This window comes from Marmota monax, unplaced genomic scaffold, assembly GCF_021218885.2.
Source record: "Marmota monax isolate L192 unplaced genomic scaffold, Marmota_monax_Labrador192_F-V1.1 WCK01_AAM20220418_F8-fsc00139, whole genome shotgun sequence".
Taxonomy (NCBI): domain Eukaryota; kingdom Metazoa; phylum Chordata; class Mammalia; order Rodentia; family Sciuridae; genus Marmota; species Marmota monax.
In genome coordinates, this window is record NW_026695226.1 from 4,815,293 (window position 1) to 4,837,340 (window position 22,048).

General features: G+C 37.4%; 1 protein-coding gene across 4 annotated transcripts in view; it reads right to left on the bottom strand.

Moving 5' to 3' along the window:
• Dock4 (dedicator of cytokinesis 4) overlaps positions 1-22,048 on the bottom strand; it is a 457,617-nt gene that overhangs the window by 222,677 nt on the left and 212,892 nt on the right. For all 4 annotated transcript variants that reach the window (XM_058576081.1, XM_058576082.1, XM_058576080.1 and 1 more), the window contains exons 6-8: positions 17,367-17,515; positions 12,446-12,530; positions 5,795-5,946 (exon numbers count right to left, since the gene is read on the bottom strand). In XM_058576081.1, coding sequence (XP_058432064.1) covers positions 5,795-5,946; positions 12,446-12,530; positions 17,367-17,515 — 386 coding nt within the window. The remainder of the gene's footprint in view (positions 1-5,794; positions 5,947-12,445; positions 12,531-17,366; positions 17,516-22,048) is intronic.

The following is a 22,048-nucleotide window of genomic DNA, read 5'->3' on the forward strand; positions in this document are numbered from 1 at the left end:
TACTGAATAAAATGTAATTGTAGGCAATATAAATTTATATAGAAATGCATTTCCAGGAAAATGAGAATTTAACTGAATAATGATAGAAAATATACCTAACTGCAGGAAAGTATGTTAATAAGGTATCAACAGAAAGTTAACTTCATCTATAATTAATTACAAGGATAAGGCTTTTTCCAGAAGTACTATCATGCTGCTAATTTCTCAAATAAAAGCCCATGCCAGCAGCTCATATGCATGAGTAGCCCTATAGTAAGGTGAATGCCAATTGGTGGCACTCAGGTCCTGTTAAATATGGTCTCAGATGAGAATGAAATAAAATAATGAATTAGTTCCCAAGACAAATGTACAATTTTAATTAATGAAGCCTTAGAATACATCAATAAATAAAGTAATGAACGTTCTAGGGGAGTTAGTCAACCAGTGAACTATGTCATTTTCACTGGCCCATATAATTTACAGTCAGTTGTCTATTAATTGCCATGTCAAAGAAAGATAAGCATTAATATACAGATCCATAGCTCCATAATCTATGGATAGCACAAACACTATGGCAATTTCTATTGCCATGCATACTAAGAGCCAATTTTAAATACAACCTAAAGGAGATATTGTAAAATATAATCCCAAGTTGTTCACTTTCTCTGTATAATGAAAAATGCATGTTCCCAGTCCAATAGCTCAGTTAAGACACAGCACACCTTTCCCTTTCTTCCTTTCTCTGGTTCATGGCTAATCCTCCCATCTGCAAATTCAAGTCTGTTTCCTGAAGCCCCTCTCCTAAGGGACCTTGACCATCCGTGATTTCACCTCTTCCTGAATGTGATCTCTTCCTCATCACTGGATTCTTTCTGTCAGTTCTTAAAGAGTTCAAGTTCAACTACTCTAGTTTCTTAAAAGACAAAACAACAAACTCTCCACAAATCTCTTACTACACAATGGTGAGTAAAAATTGGCTAAGCAAAAACAAATTACAATTTTATAATTTGTAGCATATTCTAAATATTATAGATAATGAGATGAGTGAAGAGATTAAGAATATTTATTCCTGCACAGACATCCCTGTTAAAATATCAGCCCCACCACATGCCAACTGTAGGACTTTTAGCAAGGTATTAATCTTTGTGCCTCAGTCTTCTAAGCTATAAAAATGGATATATTTGTAGTACCTGCCTACCTTATAAGGTATTTTACACCAGCTAAAAAAATTAATATTCTTAAAAGAGCTTAGAACAGTGCCTGGCACATAAGAAACATTATACAAAGGCTATAAAATGTCTAAAATAAAATTACAGAGAACTGTTTCCCTGCCTTTCCTGGCTATATTCTTGCAGACTGGTGAAATCAAATGTTTGACCAGATAAATACTCACTAGAAACATTTTACTCATGTGAAACTTCATTCTGGAAAACTAATTTTTTTAACTAACAATTAACTTTTATAGAAAGAAATTGAGCCCTGATGGTACAAAGCTCAAATAAACAGAAATTTTTTTGTTGTTGTATTTGGTGGTGGTGGTGCTGGGGTTTGAACCCTGGGCTTTACACATGCAAGGCAAGAACTCTACCAACTGAGCTATATCCTCAGCCCCAGAAGTGTGTTATTTTTAATGATCATCGAATAGCTGGCCTATTCTGGCCCATGGCTAATCTCTCCGTCTCCAAACTCTAGTCTATTTCCAAAAGCCCCTATCTTATGGGACCTTCATCCTGGGCCTTCTGAGCTGGTGATGCTACACAAACAGCTGGGGGAAGGAAAGTGGAAAAGAGGTCTGCAGCAGGCATGTGCCAGCAGGATGCTGTGAGAATGTACCTGACTTTACTCATACTTCGTACAAGAGGTAGCCATACCATGCAGCAGCGGCCTAACAATCTAGGCCAACTTCAGGCAGTGCCAGTAACTGTTTGAAGATAAAATTAGCACCAATTTTCCAAATATGGCCTGGCATTTATGATGATTTAAGGGTTGTTGTTTATTTAATTTCATCTATCTATCTATCTATCTATCTATCTATCTATCTATATTTGTTCCATTTTCCTGGTACCTGAGGAGATATTATATGCTTCACAATTTTGTGGTTTTTACACATTTCTCCTTTTGTATATTTGACACTTGAAAGTATGGAATCTAAGATTTTGATCATAGTTGGGTAGCAAGAGCTGATGCTACTTTTCTTTCTTGTTTGTTTGTTTATTATCTGTGGTACTGAGGATCCAACCTAGGGCCTTAAGCATGCCAGGCAAGTACTATATGGCCAAGCTACACCTCCAGCCCTACTTTGCTTTTCTTGAAATATGTTGAGGACTCAATTTTAAGAACGAATTTCTAGAGCATGGACTATTCCTATACTGATTCCAGTATTGCCATTATCATTAGTTTATAATAATTTCTTATTAAGACTATGACTCTCATTCTGGTCAATAAAATCCTGTCCAACTATGGAAAATTTCAGACAAACACTAAAGCATTTAAGGAGTAATTCTGAAGAGGCCTACAATGTAGAGGTTAAGATGACAGGGCTCTGGGACCAGACTACAAGATTTGTGGCTCTGTTTTACCTCTTGCCACTTACAGAACATTAGGCACATTACCTAATCACTCTATGCATTAGTTTCCTCACCTTTAAAACTGATGCTTATAACAGTATATTTAGAGCACTTAAAACAATGTTGGACAGATGGCTGTTTGCTTCTTAAAGGAGGGAGGTTTAAAAAACCAAAGTCTTAACTAGTTGTCTGCCTCATAAGAGAAATAAACATCCTCCTTTCCTTCTCCCTCCTCTACAGGTCTTGCAAATGTTGGTCCCTCCATCTGTACTTAGATAAGGTAACCTCCTGTGATTAACGGTCAGGGCAATGCCAAAAAGATCTCACTTAGATTGCATTTTATTTTTGTAAACTGTAACAATAATGACAGTATATAACAACAGAAGCATTCATTTAACTATACCATTTTTTTTTTTTGTCCACTGTTTTCATTGTTTGGAATTAGATTCTGAACTATCAGAAAACAAGAAATCAAATGACTCCCATTTCTTCAACAAATAAAATACAAGGAATTTACGAGGGAGCGGGAGAGGGAAACAATAAGGAAAATGTGACTTATAAGATTTATTTTATTTTATTTTATTTAAAATAAAAAAAAGATTTAATCAACCAGTTGCAATATATGGATCTGATTTAGTTCTTGATTTGAATAATTTGTAAACAATATTTATGAGTCAATAGGGGAAATATAAATACTGACAGGAATCAGATATTTGATGATATCAAGATAAATATTAAGTTTTTAGGCGGCAATTTCTTTCAGAGTTCCCTTTTTTAGAGATATACCCTGAAATACTTATATTTAAAAATAGTAAGAGGGTTAGGAATTTGCCTCAAAATCATCTGGGGGCAAAGAGGAGGCTTGGACAGGGATATAGTTAAGAACAGCCCTGAGCTGATAACTGTTGAAGCTGGTGATAGATACATCAGCGTGTCTCATACTGTCCTACCTTTTTAATGTGTAATTCTAAAATAAAAAAATTGAAAAGAGAAAGACATAATGATTTAAAAATACCCACATAAGAAGAAATCTAACAGTACCCTAAAATCATATCTTACATGTAAAACACTTTCTTCTGAGATGATGCAGACATTTTATATTCATTATCTCTGCTGGGCACACTGAAGGAAGCAAGGATCCTAATCAGTTCTAGGATGGAGGGAAAGGTAGGGGTGCATAAAGAGGTCAGGACTATGGAGGTGCCATCAACTCCAGGGACAGGAATCAAGCTCTGTCTTGCGACTGTGCACCCTGTACCTCTTCACAAGGGAACTGTGCCCTGTGTGGTTGGCAGTTGGAATCAAACTTACTCCTGACAAGATTTGGAACTCAGCCTGAGAGATAACAATCAGTGTGCTGTCAGAGGCCTTAGAAATGTGGATAAGCTAAACTGGAGATGGTTTCAAATACAGATTAAGCTTATGTTTTGATCCTGATTCATTCTTTTGCCAAACACCTGTACAGTGATTGTGAGTTTGAGAGGTGAGAGCCACAGGTGACCCAACTCGATGAGCAGAGGCAAAGAGGACCTTAGGCTTCATTTCTCCTGGGGTCTTCACAGGCCAGGTGGGATATTAGAGACAGGGGAGGAGAGGAAGGAGGCAGGGTAGCACCAAAGACCAAGCACATTACAGACCAGGAAAAGGGGCCAACTCCTGGTCTGAACTTGGGGACTACAAAGACAATATTTTTGGAGTTATTTTCCTACTGTCACCAAGTAAAAAGGAGAACTCTGGAAATCAATGACTATATAGAATGTTTTAGAAAACTTGAAAATGTCTATAACCAGACAAAACTCAGGAAGAAGTTAATCGTAACCCTAAATTAATATAATCTGACATTAGTACAATTAGAACATTAGTGGCAAAAGAGAATTTATGCTTCTCAAAGACTTCAGCTTCAAGGAATGAATGAGCAAGAGTGCCATCATTGTTCCTTTTAAAGTTTGTACAGTTTGTTAAATATATTAAAGAAACCGTATTATATGCAAACAATGTTACAAAGATTTTGTCAAATTCTACCCATAAACCATATATACTTCAGCAGAGATGATTTATCTCCAAATAATCTGTCACATATTTTTTAAAAAGTGCTGAACTATAACTTGGATCAGTCTTTCAATCCCTTAACTTCCCTTTTTAATTTGCTGATTTGTGAAGGGAGAAAGGTCTTCTAACACTCTGATTCATTTCTTCCAGCAGTGTATAAGGTAGATTTTCAAGTGGTATTGCCATTGTTATTTCCACACCTCATAAATTCTGTCCTTACCGAACAAAAACACTACCTTTTAAATTCCACGGACACTATCCACTTTCATGAAATAAAATGTACACTTACCAGTAAAAAAATGTCCAACAGAAATTAACTCACCAAAGATTTTATGACTATAAATGTATTTTAAAAACCCTGATATATACTCCTAGAATAAAAAATCAATTTTACGAGAAAAAAATATTCCACGATTATTTTATGTTTATGAAACAATGTGTGTGGCTCAGAATTCTAAAGTTACTAGTACTATTTTCATAAGTAATTTTTAAAGCATGGTACAATGAAGATAACTCTGTGTGACTTAACTCTTTGAGTGACTTAATTTTAATTCTTGATTTAACTTAAAAGATGGTGTGCTATATGCTTTGCTATGATTTTTTTTCTAAAACTTAAAAACTTGCAATGGTGATGTACCTCAGTGGTTGAACATTTGTTCAGTATGCACAAGGCCCTAGGTTCGATCTCTAACACCACAAAAAAAAAAAAAAAGTTAAAATTAACACTTTCCAAAGGAGCACTACAACAGGTAAGACTCAGATAACTGAGAAAAAAGTGTGAAAACTCATCAACATTTTAAAATTCTGAAACTTTACAGAAAAGATTTAAGAGTATTTAGCTATCTCTTGATATCAACTGATCCAAACAGGATAAGAATAATATAATTGTTTACAGAAAACTGAAAGAAAAAAATGTGCTGACCTTGATAAGCAAACCAATTTCATACTGTAAAGAAACTTCCTTCCTTGTATTTCCAATGCAAAACAAACAAAACAAATAACAGACTTGAAACCAAGGCCATGCTTCCATTTGATGTCAATTATTACAATTCTACAACCTGTATAGAGTTCCACAGATGAAAAAATCGAGACTGGCAGAGTAAAAGTGTACAGAAGCCATGGAACTAAAAAATGTGCCAATCACAAATTTCTACCTTTCTAACACTATCTTCATAGATAGTATCTCCATATGTAGTTACCTGATTGGTCGATTTTCTTTACTGTCAAAGAGGGAGAAGATGACCTCCAGCTCCTCTCCCAGGTTGGAACACATGAGGCTCTTCATCTGGACAAAGAGGTGGTGACTGCTGGCCTGCACTGGGGTGTCCTTCTTCCGATGTCGATGTTCCATCTGAATGACAACATCCACCCCAGCAAAAAACCAGATTAGAATGGACCAATGAAAATAGTGGCACTCAACAAACTAATTAATTATGGTATGGTAGTGATGTTTCAGTAAATTTTCTTTTTTTTTTTAATTTTAGGATTCAGTTCTAATTTAAATTTCAAATTTCTGCCAATTTCTAAAATGAGAAACTATGAAGTTTATATTATAGCTCATGAAGGAATTTTGCTTTAAGACTTAAGTAATCAATGTTAAAAATCACATCAACTCATAGAGGAGATTCAGAAGGAAGTTCAAAGGATTCTGCAGCTCCCCTATCAATTCCCAGGGTGAGAACAAACTTTTAAAACAGATTATATTATATTTCACTAACCATTGCACACTGATGGTAGCTGAGCAACGTAGCTATGACTTCTCATTTCTAAAAATTAAAAGTTCTTCTATAAATTACACTAAATTGCAAAATTGTTGTAGTTTTGTGAGACAGTGTATGGCAATGATATTCTATCACTAAAGCAAGAACATGTTTCTAACTTGCTGAGAACCTACAGGGAAACAGATTTAGGAAAGCCAGCAAGGTATCTAAAGGAAAGAATTGGTATCTTTGTCACAGCTGGAGGCAGGACCAGAACTGAGAAGCTCTTGGATTGAGGGAAGAGAGGACCCAAGGGTAAGAAGAACATGGGAAGATCATTCATTCAACATTTATCCGTTAAATCTCTGATATGTGCCAAGCCATGGGAATGCAATGGTGAATAAAAAAAGAAACGATCTATGCCTTCATGGAGATATCCACTGGGGGAAACAGACATCAGCACAACTGTGTACCCCTCTGTAAAACTGAAATTGAGTGAAGGGCAAGGCCTGTATTACCAGGGAAGGTGGGCAGGCGGGGTGACCTTAGTCTGAGCAGTCAAAGAAGGCTTTCTGGAAAAATGACACTGAGGCTGAGAGCTAAAGATGGAGCAGAAATAATAAATTCTCTAGGACAGGACTCCACATGCTGTGTATGGCAAGGAACCAAGTTGCTTTTCTTCTTGATATTTTGGAGGCTGATACTTCAGTACTTTTATAAAATACAGTAAAAGTACCATGGCAATGTCAAAATGTGAAAAAAAATTTCTAATTATTTGCTTGCCAGTCTTATACTTGGCCCAGTTTTCAACAGTTCAGAGTCCAGCTGGCTCTTGAACCGCACTTTGAGTGGCAATGATTTAGGAGAAAACCACAGGAAAAACACATGGATGGGCATGTGTAGTAACAGAACAGGTGCTAAAGAAGTGGAGGCTTATCACTTTCATATCACAGACTACTAATGAAGTCACCTCTTCTGAATCGCTTGACAATAAAAAAAAAAAAAAGCCTCAGAGATTTTTAACTCCATGGTAACTAAGCCACAACCTTTGTTGGAGGTTAAAGAATATAACCCCATTTTTACCTTAGCCATCTTTTTAAAGCTTCTAAGTACAGTTCAGTAATTAATGAACAACACACCAATTTTCAAGCCAAAATGCCATCTTTATAATTTCCAGCTGTAAATCACATACTGGCATAAATTACCAGAATTTTTTTTCATGCTCTGAACTTTTTTTTGAACCACTTGAAAAGCAAAGGTTAAAAGAAAAATGAGATCAACTAAATGCACCTGTAATCACTTTCCACTCAACAGGTACACTGGGCACCTCTTGGTAACAATGAAGAGTGAAGAGTAAATACATTTTTTTTAAAGTGGGCCTCAGCATTGTGGTATGTATTGACCATAATTATTAGAAAAAATCTATTTGGAAAACAGTATTCTAACTTTAGATGGGAAAAAAACATAATTCTGTCTTGTTTTCTATGAATTTTCTCTACTTTGTGCTTTTAAAATTCTTTTTACTATGGCAAAAGAAGCATCATATATTCATAAAACAACATCTCTTTTAACTCACAAAGACTGTTTTCCCTAAAATTGCTAACTGACTTGCTAAGTTACTTAAAAAGATCAATGTACATATACTTCAAAGGGAAACATAGCACAGGCTGCTCTGATTAAATAACTATGATATGGCAGACCTAGAGAACCAGATGTAAAAAACTTGCAAGAAAAGCACTGACCTCAAGGAGGTGCCTGCTTTTGACTACAAAAAGCACAGTTTCTAGCATCCATCACAACATTCACTAAGAACCAATGGGAAAATAAGCTCCCTTACTCATGCAAGGAATCCAATATATCTAGATCAGTGGTTCTCAACCTTGGCTGCACTTTAGAGTCACCAAGAGAGTTATTAAAAAGTACTTATACCGAGGTCCTATCCCAGAACAATTAAATTAGAATTTCTAGGGGATGGGGGTCCAGAGAGTGGTAGTTTTAAAAGCTCCCCAGGTGACTCTAATGGGCAATGAGGGTTGAGAATCACTGATCAGGATCATATGCAAAGAGATGCAAATCAGAGCAGACTGACAAATGTCACATCCTCTGAACAACTACTGCCTTGGTTTTTGCATACATGCTAGTCCGATTCCACCCTTTGTACATGTGGCACAACCCTCGAGTCTGGCACACCCTGGCATTGAAAGCTCTCCTCTCCCTCCCTTCAACCTTCAACCTGGAACTCCCTTCTAGGACTAGGATGGATTTAGGCTTTAGTAGGTTATGATTACTTGCTTATCTCTTGATAATTCACTGCTTTGGGGAAGTGCTAAAAATATCTTTGTGAAAACATTATTGCAATAACAAAATTTACAAGGCATATTCACATTTCAAAAGTAGTTACTAAAAAGTAGTAGTGATAATATAAAGAGTAGTAATTGTGTAGTTATAACACACAAAAAAAATCCATCTTGAAATAATTTATGGTTAAAAATGTATGTGCCAGTTACTCCACATGTGATTACAGTTTATCTAGACCTCGGATTAAGAGAAAAATATATTCATCCCAAAGATTTATTCACTGACTGAACTTTTTAATCTTCATAAAATACATTAATCATTAGATGAATTGTCCATATCAGGATTTATTAACCTCAGTGCTAATAACAATTTTGGCTAAATATCTCTTTATTTCCATATTTTTATTGGTGCATTATAGTTGTACATAATGATGGGATCTGTTGTTACATATTTGAATATACACACAACAATATAATTTAGGCAATAGCATTCCCCATGATTTCTGATTACCCTCCCCTTTCCTCTATTCTACTGATCTCCCTTCAATTTTCATGAGACCCCTAGCCCCCACCTTTCTTTTCTCTTTTCCTTTCTAGCTTCCATGAGTGAAAACACACAATTCTTAACCTTATGAGTATAGTTTGGCTGAATATGTATTGTGGGGGCTATCCTAGGTTTTGTGGAATGTTTCATGGTTTTTTCCTGGACTCTGGCCTCTCTCCACCTCCACTTCTGTGCGATAAACCCCAAATGCCTTCAGACAATGTCAAGTGTACTGGGAGGTGGGGTGTAAATCTCCCTCTGAGAAGCATAATTTTCCATTTGTAAAGCACTGGTCTAACCCACTAAGGATTAAGCAAGAAGATAACATGATCCTATAAAACCATAAAAGGTTCCTATGAAGATACTCTGTGAGCCAAAAAAACAGACAATCAGCTTATTAGCTTCTCTATTTATAGCAGGATTGAGATCTGGCCTTTGGCACTAGACAAGACTTTCTGAGTGGACATATGTTAACACTGTGAGGCTTAGCACTTTTACTGCTTAGATGAGCACAATTAGGTGAGAAAGATCTGCTAACAGGCTAGCAAAAACCTAAAGCAAGACAATTTTTCCTCCTGATGCAATATGAATTTAGTGACATGAAAAAAAAAAACCTGTTTTATAAATATGACCCTAAAGAAGTAAAACATCTTCTGTTGGGCATTTTACCTCCATGTTGTGGTAGTTGGTCCAAGTGACAACAAGCAACGACAATAGCAAGGACTGTGCCTCCCAATTCTCCTTGGTGAGTCAACAGACACTTTCATATTGTGCAGAAAAAAGACCAGGACTGCAGAGACTGATTATTGCTAAGTCAATGTACACCTTAAAGAAGACAGCATGTTTTCCTAAAGTTTATAATCACTGGGTTTTTCTCAGGCTATAGGTCTTTGCTTTAGAAATGGTAAAATGCAATGCTACATTTTTTAAGAAACAGTAAAATGTTATGGAGGAGAAATTAAGGTTTCAAGTGAAATTATAATGTTTTATTCTCCTCATCTGTACAACATAGACTTTGGACTAGAATCTATGCTATAAAATATTGAAGTATCCCCTCTTTTCTTTCTCACCAATGGCAGATATGGTTAATCAATCAAAGCCTAGATGAGATCCCAGAATTTTATCATCACTACACTCCAGGCAGCCACCACCAGTAAACTGCAATGTTAAGAGAGGTGAAATCAATTTGTCACCCATGTATAAGGTTAAGTAAAAAGAACTGAGGCAAAATTGCATATACAGAAAATAAAACTAGAGGGAAAAAGTGTTTGTGTCAGACATTATTGTTGCTTGTCAAATATCTGACATCCTCACCTAAAGCTGGGGGTGTGATTATGCTCTGCCAGAGATGTAAAGGTCAGTGCTGAACGGAACTTTCAGGAAGGCTCATGAACATAACTGAATCAACGGAGAGGAAACTTTGTCCTCTTAATGCCTGGAGTTCAGATGTAATGGCTATGACTCTTGCAGCTCTACTGTGCTTTGAAGAGTCCTCGGGAAGCCATCTATGGTATGACATCTACTGTATCTCTTTTCACATCATGAAGCTGCAAATCAATTCAGAATTTCCTGTTTATAGAATTGCACATTTTGAGAATTAAATTTCTATTGTGTCTAAGCTTCTATCATTTACTTCATTCCAAAGAGCCAACTCTAACCTAATATTGAGTACAGATTACATCACTTATTCTTATCATGCTGCCTCCCTAATGCAGATGAGATAAAAGAATAAAAACCAATTACCTATAGAGGTAATTTTGCAAATATAAGGAAAACCATTTTACATGTTTTTTTTAATTCAGTAATGAACAAGAAAAGAATTATTTTTCCACTTAGTACATGAAGAAACTGAGGCCCAGAGACGAAATAACAAGTCTAAGACCAGAGAGCTCATAAAGACTGCAAATCTAGATATTTGAAGCCACAATCCATAGTCTGTTCATCATATCATAATTACCTCCAAAACAATGACTGAGTGCTTATTAAGTATAAATCACTGGACAAAATTAAATTGAGCATAAGACCAGGGACAGAAGACATTGTGTACAACCTAAAGTAACTTAAAATTGAAAGAAAGATTATTTTTTAAAAGTAAGAAAATACACAGCACAATGGCTTAACAAACTAATCAGATGTCACATCAGAAGATGTGACTGACAAGTGAACTACAGAAATTATATTTGCAATATAGGCTAAGAAGAAGTGATAACTTTGAGTTAAACTACCACTATCTTCTTGCCATGCACCATACATTCTGCTCAGCACAGATGCCGTAAAGGCCTATAGCATGCAATAGTGCTCACAAGAAGTTCACCACACAGTAAAAGGATCCTCTATAAAACCAGAATGTATTCCAACTACAACCCAAAGAATAGATAATCTAAACATATGGGTGATGAAGAAAAACACTTAAACGGATAAACCTATGTCTGGCTTCACAAGTCAGATTCAAACTCTGATGGACTTACTGATGATTTTCCCCACATTTTTCATATATTGATAACCATCCAGTTTTAGACTATCCCACTATTTTCAGAAAAAGACTGTAAGCTTGAAAAGCTACCTTCAAAGAAGCAGGATCTTCCTAAATGGAGGGAGGACAGGCACTCCTCCTAGAAATATTATGGTAATGATATTACAGTAAAAGGTAATGGCCCATGAAAGCTCTTCCCAAGCACCTCCTACTCTGATTCAGGGTTTTAAAAAGAGCTTAATTAATATCAATAAATTAGGTAAATTCTATACAAGTATTTACAAATATAAGGCTAAATTCATGGCTGATTAGATCAGATTTGGAAAACCTAGGTTTTGGCACTTAGGCTTACGGTCTGGGGATAGGTTTAAGATCAGCAGGTGAAGACCAAAGAGGACACGCTTTCTGTAATCAATGTGTATCACAACAACAGGGACAGGGAGGTGGGTTAATATACTGATGGACAATGAATGGTTGGATACCATTAGTTGGGACACTGGAAACACAACAGGTATGAATGTGTGACTTGTAACCACTTCACTACAGTAGGCAAAATGTATAAAGACTTGCAAAAGAATGTAAAACATCGCATTTACTTTCTAGTGCTTGGGAGTTGGGGGCTCAGTGGAGAACATCACATCACTCTGAGAAAGGGAAAATGTCTTAGTACTATCCTCAGGGCAGGGTCACCTCAGCCCTCCATTCTTTTATTCTCTTCAAATTAAACCTGAATATCCTGTTCTTACAAAATCAAGTAGGTTTAAAAAGAGTTTAAAAAGAGCCATGGAAACCACAAAATCAGCAGTGTGGTGTGAGTCAACATTTCTTATACCTACCAATCGGTAGAGCTCAGTAATACTGATGTCCTCTGGATCCACCATTGCATACTCTTTCCGAGGCACTAGGTCCAGTCCTAGTTGTCTAGAAAAAAAAAATTGCAAAACATTTGGAGAAAAGTCACTTTTATGCAATATATTTAATTACTTTTACTTCATCACCTTAAAATTTAGATATATCACCTACTATCCTTTTCTCACTCATAGCTTGTTAGAGTCTGTAAACAAGTCAGGATGGCTCCTGGTATTTTGCCAGAGAAATGTTAGAGTCTGTAAACAAGTCTGGATGGTGCCTGGCAAAATGCCAGAGGGAGTGGTTTGTGAAGTAACACCAGTGAGCCATTAAGTGTGGAGATTCCTTATTGGTTGACTGATGTATCTAGTTTATGTTAATTAAGATAAGCTGTGTAAAATGTATAAATACCTCTGTTGTCCTACAATAAACGGCTCCCTCTCCTGCTGTATCAACGTACACAAGTTGCTCGTCACCCTCCCAGTTATTTTGCTGCAGCTGGACTCTGGCAATAGCTGTACCCTGTATGACTTATTACTACAACTGGGGTAGACAAGTTGCAAGGCTGGACACTGAGCTTAACCTGAGAAGAAGTGGATAACAAAGACAGGCAAATCAAAGAGGCAAGGGTTGGCACTTAGTGGAATGTTCCTGCCACTCAGGGCTTTCAACACCTATAAACTATCACCAGAAAAGCCCTTCTATACTGGAATAGGGTGGAAACTAGAGCTAGGAATAATTTGGTTTCTGGAAATTGGACTTGAGGACAGGGAAAGTTGGTGTTTAGGATTTGGCGTAGTACTAAGTATAGAGTTAACACATTTCTAAGGTGAGTCGGGTCACTTGTGCCTGGTATTAATTCAGGGCAAGTTCTGGCGTAAGACATTTTGAAGAAACTCAGTAAACGAAGGAAACAGAAATTGAGGCAGCACCGTTCTAGGGCTACAGTGGTGGAATGGTTTGTTTAAACTTCAGGGTCAGGTGTCATTGTGACCAACGTGTGGTTTGCGATGCTGAGAAGTATTCTAAAGTTATATCCAGTCTCAGAGGGACCATGAATGGTAATTGATTTGGGCTGTCTTAGCCTGAACAGAGGAATGTGAGTACAAGCCTGTTCAAGCCAGTTTCCCTCCAGTGACCTTGTAACACCCTGCTCCCCAGAGCACCTACTGCACAACACTGATGCCAAAGTCACATCCTTCCATTCATCTCCTTAACCATCCATTACCATCCTACTAGTTTCAACATGCCTTTGCAATACCCTATAGATCAGGGACAAGAAGCCCTCTGTTCACCAAACTCCTCTCAATTACCACACTGCAGGTCTCATGCTTATTGGAAGATAATTTATTTAGCATCCCTTTTACATTATCACTCTTTCCACTATGGGAGATTTGTGACATTGCACCTCCAATTACAGAACACAGCTTTCTTACTTTTGTATACTAAAAAAAAAAAAAAAAAATCCATGCCCTTCTCAAAATCTCATTAAAGTTTCATAAGCAAAATTTATTAATTTACCACCTGCTGCAGACCAAATACTGCCCAGCTACCCAGAGAGATATTAGTCCTTAAAACTAAAACAGTATCACTTCCTTGAGAGCAGAAAGCTAACTTTCAGACTCTAAAAACATTTTCTAAATTTCCCTTATTTGAGTTATTCTTTAAGAAACCCAAATGACACACTCATTCTTCTGGTTGAACTTTCAAATCACAAGCACAGTGATTTATTTTCAACATATCCTCCTTTGCCATATCTCACCAGGGATTTTCATAGGGTCTATTCTCCATTCCCCAATCCCTCCAAAGAGAGAATCACTATATATTAAATATACTAGACTAAGACAGGATCTGATATCAGGAATACATTGCTGATGAAAGATTATCCAGCAAAGAGAAGAGAGCATAGAACCACATAAGAACCATGGTGAGAGAAGCTTTGCTGCCCACCTTCTCTCCAGGAAGAGGCAGGAACATAAGGCAGTTATCTGAACATTTCCCCTTCTGACACATACTTGACTGGTCTGCAGGCGGACACCTGATCTAAGAACAAAGAATTCATGGGCTGGCCAGCAGCTTCTGAGAGGCTTGTATGAAGTACTCAGTCCAAACAGAAGGATTTGCTGTCAATGATATTCCTTCTTTGTGAATTTGAACTTGGAAATTCAGATAGAATTAGCCATTTAATGTGAGAGAGAAAAGATATGTGAAGGGCATCTGATTATCACTGCAGAATGAGTAAAGATCAGCTCCAGATGTGGGCTCCAGAACTTCCTGAACTTTCAGGCCTGGAATCATTATTCTGTAAGTTCCTTTCTCCCATAAAACTTGATTTTTCAATTTTTCTTGGCTAACTGGAGTCCCAGCTGTGTGGGGAAAAAAAGAGTCTTGTTTGTTTTTATTTGGTCTTATCAACTTCTAGGTACCTCCTTAGGATAATCCAGGCACTTTTTGAGGTTTCTTAGCTCACAAAATAGACTCAGGGCAGTGTTCTACAATGCACACAGAGAAATCAGGCAAGGTAGGGGGAGACAACATGGAGACAGACCCCTCAGGATACAGGAAGCCAGAATCTAAGCATGGAGAAATGGTCAGACTTAATGTCAATGCAGCCACTATCCTACTCTGTGTTATATGAAGAAAGGAGGAACTAATTCTCCCTCCCATATAATCTTAGAGACATCAGATCTCAAAGGACATCAAAGCCCTCTATAGGAGACAGAAACATGTACCACTATTTTGCTGACCCCACTAGGAGCCAGATGGATTATGATCTCCTCCACCCAGGCTCCCTACTCCATAGGGCTTCGCTTCAACAGTTTGATAGGCAACTTGAGATTGGACATATTCTTTATTTATGTTCATCCAGAGATTTATGTATTGAAAGATAATTTCCAGGACAATCTGATATAGTTTAATAGGCAAAAAAAATCATCCTCGTTTGCTTTCCACAATGCACTTCAATAGGAAAACAAGTTTATACTTAAAGTAACAAGGTAAATGCATAATATGTGTGCTACAAATTATTTTTAATAAGTGGACGATGAAATTCAAAGAAAACAGGATAAGAGCTCAGAAAATTCATGAATTTAAAGATGATCTTAATAAATGTATCATTCATTTTCATGCATCAGTGTTTTACCAATTTGCCATAAATTAGCCCAACAAATGTTCAAACCACCAGCTAGAACTCATGTAAGTCAAAAACTAAGTCATGATTCAGTCATAATTAATGATCTTTCCTTCCTTCCTTTCCCTGTTCCTTCTGCCATCATTTTCCATCACTGAACCAAAAAAGCATCACTTTCTTGCCTGTTCTATATTACAAAATTGTTTTTGATAAGTTAACTTCATCCAGCTTTCCTCCAATTTACAAACTTGCCTTTTAAATGGCGACCAGCATAATGACCAAGAGCCAACTATAACACAGTGAGAACTCAACGGCTTCTCAAAATCATAAAGAAATACGTGGAATTCAGGCAGCATAGGTCGGGCTTCAACAACCTTTAGAGCCATCTCTCACTGCCAGTACTACCCCTTGAAAACCACAAGAGGGGAAGCTCAACACCAACACTGGGAAGGTTGGCCTGCCAGGAGGCACTGTGTTCGAATCTTATCATCCTGGAACTGAAAGGGCCCTTGGACCCTCTCATTCAGCTCACTCCCTCACAGCTAAAAATTGAAGTCAGAAGGTTTCAGGAATTTGCTTTTGGTCTTTAAAAATAGTAGAGTTCCTTGCCCAATACTCCTGTTGCCACTTCACGCAAGTGCCTGCTTTAATTCTCAGAGAAATGAATGTTCTAGAGATAAATCGATAAGGCTATGCTATTCACTGTGTGTAAACAGATAAATGGCACTGCACATTCAAAAAGATGTCACACATGCTCTGGGTGAGTGGCAGGATTCAAATCTGTCATTCCTGTAGTATTTAACATCTTGGTGGGAATCACACCTGGCTTCTGATAAAGTGACTTCCTAAGGGTAGTGGAAACATTCTACTTTCCAATTTTCTTTTTGTTGTTGTTGTTTGCATTTTGTCCACTATTCAAAATGTCCTGACATTTTCTCTCTCTTTTTTTGTTCTTTCCTTTTTATTCTGTTGCCCTAAGATCCTGTGAAAGTCCAAACAGTAAATGAGAGCTTGAGAAAAGAAACAAAGGTAGGCTATGGCCTTGTAGGATATTATGAAACCATTTCAGTGCCTTAGACTTGGGCCATATGCAACCCTAGGATCATAGGCAAGGTTGGCTTGTTTGCATTTCTAATTCTTATATTGCCAGTCATACTTAGTGCTATATCAGTTTTGGTCAGAGCTTTTAGTGATTAGATTTACTATTTAAGTGCTTGATTGTTATTTTAAGTTAGTCCCCCACATTCTTATTTAAAGGTAAATCTCCATCAAAAACAGCTTTTTACTCTTCTCCCAAGCAGCTCCTCCGAGTAGCTGACATGTATGCACAGGAACCATCACAACAGTAATGAAAGGTCCCCGTGGTGCACCTGGCATAAGCCTTTCAGCAGAAGCTGCTAACATCACTGTCTCCCTTCAGATTACACTGGCAACCCACACCATGATATGGAGAGGTGCACAATAAGAAACAAGTACACATGCCAAACCTAAAGCCTACTGGAAGATAAGGTCCATTTTAGTCAGAGGCAATATTTAATTAACCCATATGAACATTTCATTTTATATGAATACATGCATACTATCACACCACACAAGACACTAGAGAGCAAACAATGCCTTGGTGTGGACACCAGACCTAAATGTGGCTATTGGCTCCATCAATGACCGTCCTCATAAAGCCTGTGAAAAGGTCAAAGCCGATGTGATTTCTTCTCACACCTACGTTACTTCCTTTGTGTTCACCCACTAGAGAGTACCCTGTAATGGTCAGTACTCACTCATTGCCCCAGTCAAGGCGGGCAGTAATGTGTCGCTTCACATCCTTCATCCTGTCATGGGTAAGATGGCCAACCAGCACCTGGCGCCGCAGATCCAGGATTTCATTCATGATGTGCCACAGCCGGTGGAATAGATCACCTTCATTTCTCTAAGAAATATGCAAAGAAGAGAACTGGTAGTTGTAACCAAATAGGAAGGGGCAGGGGGTGAGTCTTGGTTACGCTCTATATGCTTGCTGAATCCTGAACAGGTTCACCATCAACACACTCATTTCCCTCATTGTTCTCAAGTGCAAGTAAGATTCTACCTGCTTTCATCCAAGTTTCACAATGCTGCTCTCCTGTCCAAGAACACAACATTCTCCTATTCCTCAACACAACCACAGTGCTCCTGTTTCCAGTATGCCTCCACACCTTCATGTGCTCCTGTCTTTACCTCTGTCCAAACTCACTACTATCCTTCGAGGCTCAGCACGACATCCACTTCTGTGAGGCAGTCTTTCCTGATAACTCTTGCTCACATTCTTTTCTCTCCCCTCAGTGTTATGGCTGCATACAACTAAAGTCGATGAAATGGAAAACATTGTAATCCAATTATATCTTATATTATGACCTTAACAATTCATTAGATCTCCCCCCACCCTTTTTTTTGTACTAGGGATTTAACCCAGGAGTGCTTTATCACTAATCTACATCCCCAGCACTTTTTTGTTTTAAGATAGGGTCTTACTAAATTGCTTAGGGCCTTGGTAAGTTGCTGAGGCTGGCCTTGAACTTGTGATCCTCCTGCCTCAGCCTCCCAAGTCACTGGGATTATAGGTAAGTGACATCACACCCAGCTAGCTCTTACTTCAGAAGTTAGGTGCACAGAGGACTCTCAAGCTCATTCATGATAATTCACTGATAAATTTTCACAGTCATTATCTGCTCAGTATTTACTACTTTTAAAAAGTGGTGCTTTTAAATTTTTTATACAATCACATAGAATCATGATAACCTCCTATGAAAATCAATAAGCTCTGTGGCTTAGTGAAAAAAGATGGGTTAAACTCCTGACTTCAAATCCTGGTCTTGCCACTTACTAGTTTCATAAACTTTGAGTATGGAGTTTTGTCATCTTTAGGGAAAGATGTACTATCTTTATGCAAGATTGTTTTATATATTACAGGTAACATACATGAAGATAGCAGCATAGCCATGGTAAAGAGCACCAATTTAGAGCCCAATGACCTTCTAATTTTAGCATTTATTGGCTAAAAAACCCTCAGTGATTCATTAACTTCTTTGTGTTGTTTTCTCGTCTATTAACAGGTATCATACTACCCACCTAAAAGTTGTTGTCAGGATTAACGAGTTAGTATATTAAAACTCTGAAAACAATGTCTGGCCCCAAATAAATAACATTTCAATAATTAGCCATTACTAATACTGCTACTGTTTGGGGGCTTTGTTCATAATAGGCCCTCTACAAATACTGTTTCTTTAACAAAACCAAAATATAGATCTCTTGTCTCACAGACATCAGAATAAATTTTTTGGGGTAGGTGGGGTACTGGGGATTCAACTCAGGGCACTTGACTACTGAGCCACATTCCCAGCCCTATTTTGTATTTTATTTAGAGACAGGATTTCATTGAATTGCTTAGTGCCTCATTTTCGCTAAGGCTGGCTTTGAACTTGTGATTCTCCTCCCTCAGCCTCCTGAGCTACTGGGGCTACAGGTATGCACCACTGTACCCAGCCCAGAGTAAATCTATGTAAGGATTCACTTCTCACCTTCCTTAACCAGAAGCTGCATTTTTTAATTTCCACAAAAATCATTAGAAGGTCACACAAATAGTGGCATGAAGGTACTGAGGTTATCTTCTACCTGACGTCCTCTAACACGACAAGCTGTAGGAGACATCAGGTTCCCGTGATGGGTAAAACACTGAGTGATAACACATTTTTTTTAATTTTAAAAAGTAGTGAAGTGTTTTATACCTTATTGATACTTGGTGTCTTGAGGAGTTTTCATGTGCTGTGCAGGTCAGACAAATGTGCAGAGGACAGGAAACATTCTCTAGGATGCATCCCTGATCCTCTGGGAAATAAATAATCTTGCTCTCAACTCCTAAAGCACTCTATTGAGCCTGTCTTCTATTACTTTTTGCTCATGTGATACACTCCCATACAAGCAAGAGTACTATGACACAATACTCTCATAATTAGCAACCCAGTGTCTGTCCTCCACGTGGCTTTTAGAGCCCAACCACAGGGGCTGTGCCTGCCTTTTGTAACCCCTGCAGGAGAATGAATGGGGACTTTGATTTATAGGTATTATTTTTTTGTGGACCTCAAGAGACAGATTCTGTTTAGGTCTTACAAAAGAATAAGCTGGGATATCAAACATTGGATGAAATCAGTAGTGGGAAGGAAAAGTCCACTGAGTAAAACAATTCCATGAGGAAGTATAAAAAGAAATCAAATCTCATGCAGCAAAGGAGAGAGCCAGCACCCTCTTGAACTGACTGTCACACTGAAAGGCCACATGCCTGCACTTGGAGATGCAGTCTACAATCGTTCTGTAAGATGGACTTGTTTTTCTGTGATGTTACGTCCTGTACTTCAATTTAAGATAATGTAAAGATGAGAAGAAAGCGGTATCCTTTGTAAACATTAAAACCAGCTGGTCAGCTTTCCCTTTAAGGGGTGGAAGAGACATTGTCATGCTACAGGCTTGGCCACCTGATTTCACTACCACTGTAAAAATAAGTGTACATATCTGATTGCACATCTTGTCAAAAAATGATAGTTCATAAAAACTGGATGTGTGAAATCGGATAATTATGAAGACTATTCAGAAATAAAAATGCTTCGATTCAGTGTTAAATGAAAAAATATGGTAACGTATCAAACATTTGGAATAAAACAGTATCTAAAAATTCCTGCAATATTTCAGAAATGTAGCAAACAGGTTTTTATAGCAGCAGACCTAGATTTAGATTCAAGCTTTACCACTCAATGTGGGACTCTGGATAAATCATCTTTGATAAGATTTGAGAATAAAAGTTACCTGGCAGAGCACCAGGGAAGATAGATGTAAAATAGCTCAGGGCCTGAACCAAAGTACTCAGAAGAGGATGAGCCCTGTATTTCTCCTAAACTTTCTGTGGCTATATTACTAATATTTTGTTAAGTGTTATTTTAAAAGACATAATTCAGGCCTTTACCAATATTATTTAGAAGAGCAACAAGCACTGCTCAAACATTTACCATGTGCTTTTATTCTAAGCTTTTGGCATATATTATATAATATTTACAATTTACAAAAAAATACTGCCCTCATTAAACACCTTTCAGTGAAGAAGCAGGTACTTTGAAATCATTGGAAGAGAAAATGGACAGTATCCAAAATACACTCAAGCATAATGAAACTTGAACCAAACCCTAGGCACAGAACATTTACATCAGGAAGAGAGAACCAAAAGGTCCAAAGTGGCCAAGTTAGCCTCATTCTCAATGCCAAAACTGATATCTCAGGATTGAAATTTACATTTTTTCCTCATATAATCCACTACCATTTTAGTAGCCAGGGAAACTGTTAGATAATTATCTCTCTTTCCCATTACTCAGGACACCAGAAGAAGAGATTACTTCCAGAGTTTACAACACATAGATTTTTCAAACCTACCACATCTGTCCCCAAAATAGATGCTTCCAACCTCAAAAGCAGGTAAAAATAGCTAGATAAGACAGAATCAAAAGGAAATTCAACTTTGTTCCCTACTAGAAGCTACATAAAAGGAAAAGTCTGGGTGTTGCAGCTCAACTAATGGACAACACTTATACTGTCATTATTTTTATAACTCTCTTAAGTTGGGTATTTAGGATGCAGTGGTTCAAACTTTTCAAACAATGTGTCACACAAAATGCTAATTCAAATGAAATAATGCCTGGATTTTATATTGTTCCCAGCATACATTTTAAAAAATTAATAAAAATAAAGATTTGCATTTCTTTAGCACTATCTTGGTACACAGCCCTCCCTGTGCATCAGCTATCTTGACTTCATGTTTACAAGGACCACACTCTGGCAGTTCATCTAAGATGTAAGCTTTGTCTTGGGGATTTTCCCAGTGAGTTCTAAAGCCACCAGCTCCAGAAGGGTGTGGCCAGAAAACTCCAGGACCAAAGGATTTTGGTTAGTGACTTTTCAAGATATTCTTCTCTCAATGAAACACCCTGTTCATTTTAAATGTAATAGACAATATAAACTATCTTTCTGTGCTTATGTCCCTTACTAATTTGGATTTTTCTCTCAGGCGACTTAAAATAATTTTGTCAGAATAAGCACACCTTTGGATTTTGAACACATTCCTTCAAATGATTAAATTGTTCTAGAAATTTTTTTTGAAAATACAAGGAGAAATCTCATTACTCTTCCTCAAAACTTCATCACCCTCTGACTTCAGCATACATAGTAGTTTGCATACATAGCACCAGGTTCACATCAAAACACTAGCTCAGCTACTTTCCAATGACAGTAGTTCCCTTTATCTGCAGTTTCAATTCCCAGAGTTTCATTTATCCACAAGTGACTGAGTTCTCAAAATATTAAATGCAAAATTCTACAAACAATTCATAAATTTTAAATAACTTTTATTATAGTATGTTATAACTGTTCAATTTTATTTGTTATT